At 45.8% G+C, this 9,708-nt stretch overlaps 1 protein-coding gene across 1 annotated transcript; it reads left to right on the top strand.

Moving 5' to 3' along the window:
* Positions 1-9,563, top strand: LOC127000374 (protein Star-like). Its single transcript, XM_050864040.1, has 6 exons — positions 1-158; positions 2,520-2,665; positions 3,729-3,943; positions 4,362-4,567; positions 5,100-5,262; positions 9,143-9,563. The coding sequence occupies exons 2-6, from the start codon at positions 2,536-2,538 to the stop codon at positions 9,332-9,334; spliced, it is 906 nt and encodes a 301-aa protein (XP_050719997.1). The 5' UTR covers positions 1-158; positions 2,520-2,535; the 3' UTR covers positions 9,335-9,563.
* The last annotated feature ends 145 nt before the right edge of the window (positions 9,564-9,708 follow it).

Here is a 9,708-nt window from a genome sequence, read left to right on the forward strand (position 1 = left end):
CAGGTGAGCCACAGGTAAACAAGAAATGAAAGCTGGAGTGCGCTGGAAGACACGGGCGGGGAGGTGTTCGCCGGGACGCTCACGTGTTTTCCAGCCTGATTGGTGGATTGCCGCGCAGCCCAGCCATGTAACGCCGGCCCGTCACGGAGAAAGTCTCGGTGAGTACTTGGCTGAGGGCACTAACACTAAAAAACATCCATAGATATAGAACGAACACTCAATTTCTCCTTCTCCTACTCCTCCTTGAAGTATAAGACAGCTGTAAGCGTGACAGAGGTGCCTACAATACCCTGATACAAAGTTGCCAGTGTTACCAAGTACTTGTGAGGTTGAGTGTCTTGAGGTGCATGTGACGGAGGCTGACGGGGAAGGGGAGGGCAAGGAGGGTGGAAAAGAAAGGCGAGGAAGGCGGCGAAGGTGATGCAACAACGATTAGAAGCTCCGGCGCCTCGCCAAGCCACGGCGGGTCTCGGGGTCACGGAGGAGGCGGTGGTGACAGGGCCGCGCCGGGGTGGGGCGTGGGGGGAGCTCACGACGAGGAGGGGCCCAGGAAGTTGTCTGGGGGCGAGGGTTCCGTCTCTCACCCTTGGAATCACGGACGCCGCAATAGCAACAGAGGATTCTAATGCGTGTGTTGCCTGAATGGCCCATAACCGCTAATACCTTCGCCAGACTGTCTACTTTACCTCTGATTTATTCTTGTTTTTATGCATATTTCGTTTTATGGTACATCGGAGAGTCTAAGGACAGAGCAAAATAAAAAGCGACACCCTGTTCCAGACATAAAAGGCGGCAGAGGAAAAAGAACAGACATGATCAGATTAAGTTCCAAATGTGTTTTGATGCTACTCTCTGAAAATAATTAAGTTATAGAGAGGAGGAAATACAAAAAGAAGGAAGGGTGTTTAAGAGTTGATCAATGAAAAAAATGAAATAATGGAGATACTATATAATAATAACTAACATTTATAGTTGCATCTTGAGAGGAGGAAATACAAAAGAAGGAAGGCTATTTAAAGTTTATCGATAAAAAAAGAAAATAATGAAGATACCAATTACTAACATGTATTGGCTACTCTTTACTTTTATCTTTTATAGGAGCGGCGAGTAGCGGGCTTTTTTTGTACTCTTTTTATTGCCGTGTCCTCTGATGTAAAAAAAAAAAGTTGATTATTGTAATGTGCTGTCAATGAACCCATATATCCATCTACCTATCTATCTATTTCTATATCAATCTGTCTATTTATTGGGGTTGTCTGGGGTGGCAACGCCGTGGCAGGAATGCAACACAACCGCCAGACTCAGAAAGCTCCTTGTGGTGCCTCGTCGGCGTGTCCTTCAGATTAGGATGCTCCGGGCGTTGAGCGGCTGACGTGTGCCTGCGCGGGTGAATATCCATGAGGCACCGCATGACTACAGTGCATGATTCTACCGTGAACTATAATATTCTACCCTGAGCTCTTGTGATATTCGATCCATGCAGATATGCGGGACAGCTTTCTATTGCATTATTGTACACTTAAACATCGCAGCGAGTAGCGGGCTTTTTTTTATTTTATTATTGTTTTCTTATTTTGTTGCCCTTGAGCTGCCTCCTTTGTTGTAAAAACAAAAAACAAAAAAAAAAAAAACCACTTCTCCTCCCGATATCGATCCTCTCTTCTGGCTACTCTGTTTTCTTTTGCAGGGGCGGCGCTTGGCGGGCTTTTCTGTTATTATTATTATTATTATTATTATTATTATTATTATTATTATTATTATTATTATTTTTTTTTTATTTTTTTTTATTGATGTTCGCCTATAGCGCCGGTAGGCTTTCTTCAGGGGCCCAAGCCCGTCATGGCGCAGGCAGTTTTTATAGTGGCGCCCTTTAGCAGCTTCCTTTGTTGTAAGAAAATTATTATCATATGGAAATTTTAAAGACGTGATGTCCCACATGGATTTGGATAACTTACTACGGTACGGATATGGTTTTCAATAACATGCAGGGTTTAAATTTTCCCATGAGAGACTTTTCCTCTTGCAGGTGGGCGTCGGATAGGATGAAAGTACGGATTGTGTTCTTAAAGAGTTTTGATAGTTTAGGAAGTGCTGTAAATCGCTTGTATGCAGGGTCTAAGGTTACGATGAAAGACTTGTTCCTTTCGCAGACGGGCGTGGGACAGAATGAAAGTGTTGGCTGTAGTAATGATAGTTTAAGTAGTATAGTAAGTGCTGTAAATCGCTTGGGTGTGGAATGTAAGGATGTACTGAAAGACTTGTTCCTCTTGCAGGCGGGCGCGAGACAGAATGAAAGTGAGGGTTGCATTAATGATAGTTTAAGTAGTATAGCAAGTGCTGTAAATCGCTTGGGTGTAGAATGTAAGGATGTACTGAAAGACTTGTTCCTCTTGCAGGCGGGCGTGGGACAGAATGAAAGTGAGGGTTGCATTACTAATAGTTTAAGTAGCATAGTAAGTGCTGTAAATCGCTTGGGTGTAGAATCTAAGGATGTACTGAAAGACTTGTTCCTCTTGCAGGCGGGCGCGGGACAGGATGGGCGTGTGGGCGGAGTGGTGGTGGTGGTGCGCCAGGCCGGGTCGTCTGCCCCGCGCCGCCCCCCTCTCCATCCTCCTCGCCACCGTCCTCACCCTCATCTCCCTCCTCTTCTTCCTCAATGCCAAAGGTGAGTACGGCCGTCAACACACACACACACACACACACACACACACACACACACACACACGCCAGTCAGTAAGTTTTGCGCCTCTAAGCTCCACGCATAGTACGCCTTCCCCGCAGAACAATGGGGTAAGCAGTGCATGTTAAGACCTCCGCCAGCCTTCAACTCGGGCCTTCAGGAGCTACAAAAAGGAGGAAACAAAGCGTGGAGCACAATAACACGCCGAACAAAAGCTACAAACATTAGGCGCCTTCGCTTGAGAACAAAAGTACATACCCGGCTCGCGCGCCCTCCCACCCACGGGCCATCTCGACCTCCGGACATTATTTATCACCTTAGCAGCGGAAAAGACGGAGGGAACACGTGTTTTTAGCTTTTTCTTTCTTATTTTCTTTCGCGTATTCTTGTCTTTCTATTCGGAGACGTGAGGCAGGCTGGTACAGGGCAATCGGAGGGTAGTGCAGGTCAGGACAGCACCGTTGAGGCAGAATGGGCAGGACAGGGTACAAAGGCTAGGGGTCAGGACTCAGTATAATCCTTTCCCTCTTCTCAGCACTTTCTATCTTTTCCCCAATCAACTCAGCATTCTATTATCCTGCAATCCCTTTTCTCAGCACCGAACCCCCACCCGTCTCTATAGTACAGTACATTCCCCTATCTAGACACCATATTGAGGCACATTATCTTTTCTAAAAACTATATTACCGTACTTTCTTTCATCTAGGCATCTAATTACCATACCTTTCCCAGTCTATGCACTTAGGGCCATGTTCTTAATTAAACATATCGTCGCCCAAGCCCACACATATGACAAAGCTTTCGTGGGAGTTTGGGGCATTTCCAAGGGTAGTTTTATGACCCTGGTGGTAGTTTGACCCTTCTTCTGTACCACGAAACAATAGAAACACTCAATAGAACCCGATTAATCTCCTTTTGGGCCCTTGGAAATAGTTGATGTAAGAGGCGGACGCGTCTAAGAATACTACTATTAGTTACCGCATCGTACCTGTCTAGACATCTGATTACCTGTCTAAACACCCTATTACCGCACCTTCCCTCTCGCCAGCACTCAACCGCCACCCGTCGCCGCGCCATCTCCTTGACCTCGAGGACCACGACATGGAGGGCGCGCCGCAGCACCACCCGGAGCTTATCACCTACATCAGGCAGCTGCACCTCCTGCCGCCAGCCCCGGGGCCCTACCAGCTCCAGCAGCCCAACGCCTCGGACTTCTCGCAGAACGGCCAGAGCAGACGAGTAGCGAGCATACTGGGTGGGAAGGTAAGGAGGAGGAGGCGGAGGGGTGGGAAAGGTGGAAGAGGAGTACATATGTGGGAAAGTAAGATCTATGGGATTGTGGAAAGAGGAGGAGGATCAGGAGGAGTGGGGGAAGTGGAAGAGACGTGCACATTTACGAGTATCTTGGTGAGAAAAACAACAACAATGGGATTTAGAAAAGAGGAGGAGGAGGAGGAGGAGGTTTGAAAATTTACTGAACGGAAAGGCAAGGACTGAAACCTGTAGTGGAAGGAGGAGGAGGAGGGGGAAGATGAAGAAGAGGAGGGGTAGATTAAAAGAACCAGGACAAGAAAAAAAACACAAAACATGAACGGACAGAATCTTATCTTCCTCCCACCCACCCTTACACTCTCTATCTCTTCATCTCTGTATTCATCTACCTCTATCTCTCTTCCAACAGCGCGGCGGGGTCTTCCTGGAGGCTGGGGCTTATGACGGGGAGGCCCTGAGCAACACCCTGTACCTGGAGAGGGAGCTCGGGTGGCGCGGGTTGCTGGTGGAGCCCGACCCGTGGAACTTCTGGGCGCTGCGTAAGAGGGGAAGGAAAGCACACGCGATCCAGGCCTGTCTCTCCCCTAACCCCTTCCCGAAAGAAGTGACGTTCAGGTGAGTTAGACAGACAGATAGATTGATAGTTAGTTAGATAGATAGATATAGACAGATAGATAGATGGATAGATAGATAGATAGATGGTTAGTTACATAGATAGATATAGACAAATAGATAGATGGATAGATAGATAGTTAGAGGGAAGAGTTACCACGTGGTCATATTTCCTCCGTAGATTTTTGCTTCGTTTAAAAAGTTATTCACAAAACAGTAAAAACGAAAGGAAAAAAAGAGAAAATGAGAGAAAACGCCATTTTTGAGAGAGAGAGAGAGAGAGAGAGAGAGAGAGAGAGAGAGAGAGAGAGAGAGAGAGAGAGAGAGGACCATTACCACAAAGGGAGGAGCGCGAGGAAGAAAACAAATGAGCCTCGAGGGAGTACACTACACACTACCCAGATAAATATTTAGAAACCATTAACTTTTAACCATTATTTTCCACATGACGGCCATACCACCCCTCCCCTACGTTTCCATGTTTCCACCCTTCCCCCCACCCACTCCACCCATTTTCCCATCTTCCCACCCACAGGCAGAGTGACACCATGGGCAGGATAGCAAGCATGGGGGAGGAGGGCAGCCAGAGAGGGATCTACACCAGGGTCAAGTGCTTCCCCCTCTTCTCCCTCCTCCTCGCCCTCAACACAACGCACCTCAACTTCCTCTCCCTGGACATAGAGGGCGCTGAGTTGCAGGTAAGATGTTTGAGGGTCAGTGATGTAGCTAGCGATGTTCACCAGATCTTACACTACGTACTTCTCTCTTTTACCTCTTCCTCTCCTCCTTCTCCTCCTCTTCTTCTCTTCCTTCCCCTGGAGATAGAGAGCGCTGACAAGTAAGGGGATGGAGAGAGTTGAAGGACAGACCCGGACAGTGACGTAAGTAGGGCTGAACGCGAGTCAGGTTTTTCTTCCTCTACTTTCTCTTTCTCGGTCCTCAGCACACCTTAACTTTCTCCCCCTGGACATAGAGGGCGCTGAACTGCAGGTAGGGTGGTGGAGGGGGCTGATGGGGCATTGATGTAGCTAGGAATCGACAGCAAAGTCAATTTTTTTCCCTCCTCTACTCTCTCCTTTTCGCCCTTAACATAGCCCACCTTAACTTTCTCTCCCGTGGGCATAGAGGTAAGCTGCAGGTAGGGTGATGGAGGGGGCTGATGGGGCATTGATTTAGGTATGGATCGGCAGCAAAGTCGTTTTTTCCTCCTCTACTCTCTCCTTTTCGCCCTTAACACAACCCACCTTAACTTTCTCTCCCGTGGACATAGAGGTGAGATGCAGGTAAGGTGATAGAGGGGGTTGATGGGACATTGATGTAGCTATGGATCGACAGCAAAGTCAAGATTTTTCTCCCCTCTACTCTCTCCTTCTCGCCCTTAACACAACCCACCTCAACTTTCCCTCCCTGGATATAGAGGGCGGTAAGCTGTAGGGGGAGCATTGTCGTAGCAAGGGATCGAAACCAGAAACCAGTTATTTTTTTTTATGTTACTCTCTCCCTCTCGTTCTTTAGCCCAACCCACCTGAACTTTCCCTCCCTGGTCATATATGGGGTTGGGGGTGTTAAGCGGTAATGGTGTAGCTAATGTATCTTTCAAGAGGGAAGTATCAGTGTACCTTTATCCGAAACTGACCTTTATTTTGGCCTTCAACTCATTTGCTTTTGCAGGAGAAGTGCTTAGCGGGCTTTTTTTGTTTTCCTTTGTTTTTTGCCATTGAGCTGTTTCCTTTACTGTAAAAAAAAAAACACACAAAAAAAAACAGCGTTGCTAGATTAACATACTCCAAGCATCATATTTTTCAGTTTCGGGTCCCACAATTAATGCGAGAAAATGGAAACACACCAGTTATTAACCATTTCGACGGTAACTATTAATGAATCAAGCTATTGAAGTGGAGGAGACAATGTTTGGGTCGGAAATCGGTAAATGAGGACGAGAATCTGGCAACTCTGAAAAAAACATTAAAAAAATGAGGGTCTGCATCTCCAACAGACTCTCCCATACTGTATCCGCCTTCCTGTGTCTTAAACGTTTTCAAGAGGACGAGGAACAAGACACCGGCGGTCCTATGTTTGGAGTTCCATATATATTGTTGTCGGGGGTAGTCTTCTTTCTTCCTCTTTGAAGGTGAAGGATTAAATTACAGGGCACGGAAAAGGGGCTATAATCGATTTTTCTGATTTAAGAGTTTTCAGGAGTGTGCGTAGCAAGACTTATGGACCTGAGTTAAGAATTTCTGGTTTAATCATTTCCTTTTGGGCTGTCAAGATAAGGGAACAGATAACACGCTCGCTATGGATTTCTATGGTGAACTTTCTTTGTTTATACCAAGAAGGGATATTCATCATCATCACCATCAGGTTTGCTCATTGTTTCCTCTGAGGTTAGACGGTCAATGTTACGCTTCCAAGTATTTCTGTCCATTGCTTCAGCCTCCCCGATGTGACCAGTGCTGCAAAATCCTCTTCAACCCACTGCCTCCATGTCTTCTTCGGCCTGCCTGGTTGGGGTATTTTTCATCATCATCTGTTTAACGTCAGGCTTTCCCATAAATTCTTCCGAGGTTAAACGGTCAATGTACGCTTCCAAATATTCCTGTCCATGGCCTGAGCCTCTCCAGTGTGACCAGTGCTGCAAAATCCTCTTCACCTCACTGCTTCCATGTCTTCTTTGGCCTGCCTGGTGGGGACAGTATCATGGCAGACTTAAATTTAGGGTTTTCATATTTTGTATCTTCCTTTTTCCGCTCTGAAGGCGCAGGGTTGTTAGAGAGGGACAGGATACATGATCACAATAACTCACTTTTACGACTTACACTTTTTAGGGAGGATACGAAAATACCTCTTGACTTATTCTTTCTTTATCTCCTTTTCTTTCCTCCTCAAAGGCGCAGGAGTGAAATACGAGGAACGGAAAATACGGTCAAAATATCTCCCATCATCCCACGACTATTTTTCCATGAGGGAGGTAACAAGACCGGCATTTTCATCACTTTCCTTATCATTTAGTTATTTCCGAAGACACGGTGCCCTCGAGGGGGAAGGGGAACGGCTGAATGGCGAGGAACACGTGATTATAATTATGTTTTGTGACCCCGGTTCGATCCCTTCCCCCTTCCCTCATTACTGGTATTCATGACTTTCCTTTCCTCGTCTATTTCGTTTTCTCTAGCGCGTAGGATCAGGGAGGGAGGAGAGGGGGGTGGGGGACGCAGGTAAACGAGGGGGAGCCGTGATTATGCTCTGCGGCCCCGTCTTCGATCCCTTCCCGCGCCCTCCGCTGCCAGTGGTTTATTACTCTTTGTTTTATTATTATTTTCCGTTTAGTTCCTGCACGATAAGTTAGAGAGTCAAGGTTAAGGGAAAAGAGGGAGAGATGTGGAGAGTTACACATAAATAGAAGTTATCGCGTTGCAGTGGTTGGCGTCCCTGGCTACGAGTCTGTGGGTCTGGGTTCTGCTCTCTTTCCTTTTGTTAGTCCAACAGATAATTAGTTAAAGAGATGCTTAGATTGTTAGTTATATGGTTATATATTTATTTATATTTTAATTTTGTTATTTTACTTCATTTTGTTTTATTTTGTTTTGTTTTTCCTTTCTTTTGTTTTATTTTGATGTTTTCTTTTCTTTTCTTTCTTTTGATGTTGTTGGGTCTGGCTGAGCCTCTGTCTCCCAAGAGGAGACTCACCCATCATCCACCCTGCGGCCCTAAGGGCCGAAAGGTGGATGATTTTTTAAATTTATTTCCTCAATGTATTAGTTTCATTTTTTTCTCGATATTTCTTTTCTTTTTTCGATGTTTTATTTTTTTCTTTATCCTTTCTTGATGGTCTGGATGAGCCTCCTTCTCCCCAGAAGAGACTCACCAATCATCCATCCTAAGGCCCTAGGGGCCGAAAGGTGGATGATTATTTATTTATTTTCTGCGATGTTGTATTTTTATTTTATTTTCTCGATGTTTTCTTTTTCTTTTCTCGATGTTCTTTTCTTTTTCTTTTCTCGATACTGTTTTTCTTTTTCTTTTTTTGAGGATGTAATTTTTCTTTCTGTGTCATCCTTTTTGATGTTCGTTGGTCTGGCCGAGCCTCTTTCCTCTCAGAAGAGACGCACCCATAATTTTGATGATGTTAGTTTGGGCCGAAAGGTGAATGATTTTTTTTTCCCTATTCTTGATGTCGTGTTTCTATCTTATCTTTTTTTCTGGTATTCCTTCTCTGCATTATCCTTTTTCTGGTGTTCTTTTCTTTGTTGTCCTTTTGTTGGTGTTTCTGTATCGCCTTTTCTTGGTATTGTATGTTGGAACGCATGAGTCTCCTTCTCCCCATAAAAGACCCACCATACCAACATACAAAGATATAGGCAAGAACTGGCTTACCAATGGCGTCGTGGATGGGTGGAACAGGCTTTGCAGTCATGTTGTGAGTGCCAACACCATAGATACATTCAAGAGGTTGGATAAATTCATGGATAGTGAGGGAAGGTGGGGTTAGGTTTACAGGAGCTACCTTGTTTAGGCTAGCCGGCCTCTTGAAGACTCCTTACGTTCTTACGACATCCCTCTCCCTTCCCCTCCCAGGTGCTGCAGACGGTGCCGTGGGAGATGGTGCAGGTGGACGTGGTTTGTGTGGAGCACCGGCATGTACCTGAGGGGAGCCAGGCCCTGCGGGAGTACCTGGAGGGGCGCGGCTACCTGCTACACTCCACCCTCGGCGACGACTACATCTTCGTGCGGCGGGACCTGACGCACGACCCCGCTGACGGCTTGTGACGGGCGTGTGTGTGTGTGTGTGTGTGTTTCCGACCGAGTGTTATCTTTCTCACGCCCACTCTTTTTTGTTTGTTTGTTTTTGTTTACCTGTATTGTTCTTGTGTTTCGCCTGTTCTGTTCTCTTTTTAGGGGACGCGGCCGTGTTTCTTTTTTTTTTCTTTCTCGTTTTCGTTAGTAAGTTGATTAAAAGTTATTGAATATTGGTAGTATTAAAGTTATTGTTATGATTCGTCTTTTTTCAGTTATACCTTCGGCAATTAAGATAAGGACATCGTGGTAACACAGGTGGCGCGAGATTCTGTAAGGATTAAATGAATCTTACCTTCAATAGTGGAGAATGTAGCAGAGCCCAAGAATACTGCACTTTGATACTA

The sequence above is a fragment of the Eriocheir sinensis genome, chromosome 18 (genome assembly GCF_024679095.1).
Source record: "Eriocheir sinensis breed Jianghai 21 chromosome 18, ASM2467909v1, whole genome shotgun sequence".
NCBI classification, from domain to species: Eukaryota; Metazoa; Arthropoda; class Malacostraca; order Decapoda; family Varunidae; genus Eriocheir; species Eriocheir sinensis.

What these genes read in the sequence shown, in the direction of transcription:
- LOC127000374 (XM_050864040.1), top strand. Translation starts at nt 2,536, where the DNA reads ATGGGCGTGTGGGCGGAGTGGTGGTGGTGGTGCGCCAGGCCGGGTCGT. An exon ending in CGAGCATACTGGGTGGGAAG is followed by an intron (nt 3,944 to 4,361) that starts GTAAGGAGGAGG and finishes CTCTTCCAACAG; the next exon opens with CGCGGCGGGGTCTTCCTGGA. An exon ending in TAGAGGGCGCTGAGTTGCAG is followed by an intron (nt 5,263 to 9,142) that starts GTAAGATGTTTG and finishes TTCCCCTCCCAG; the next exon opens with GTGCTGCAGACGGTGCCGTG.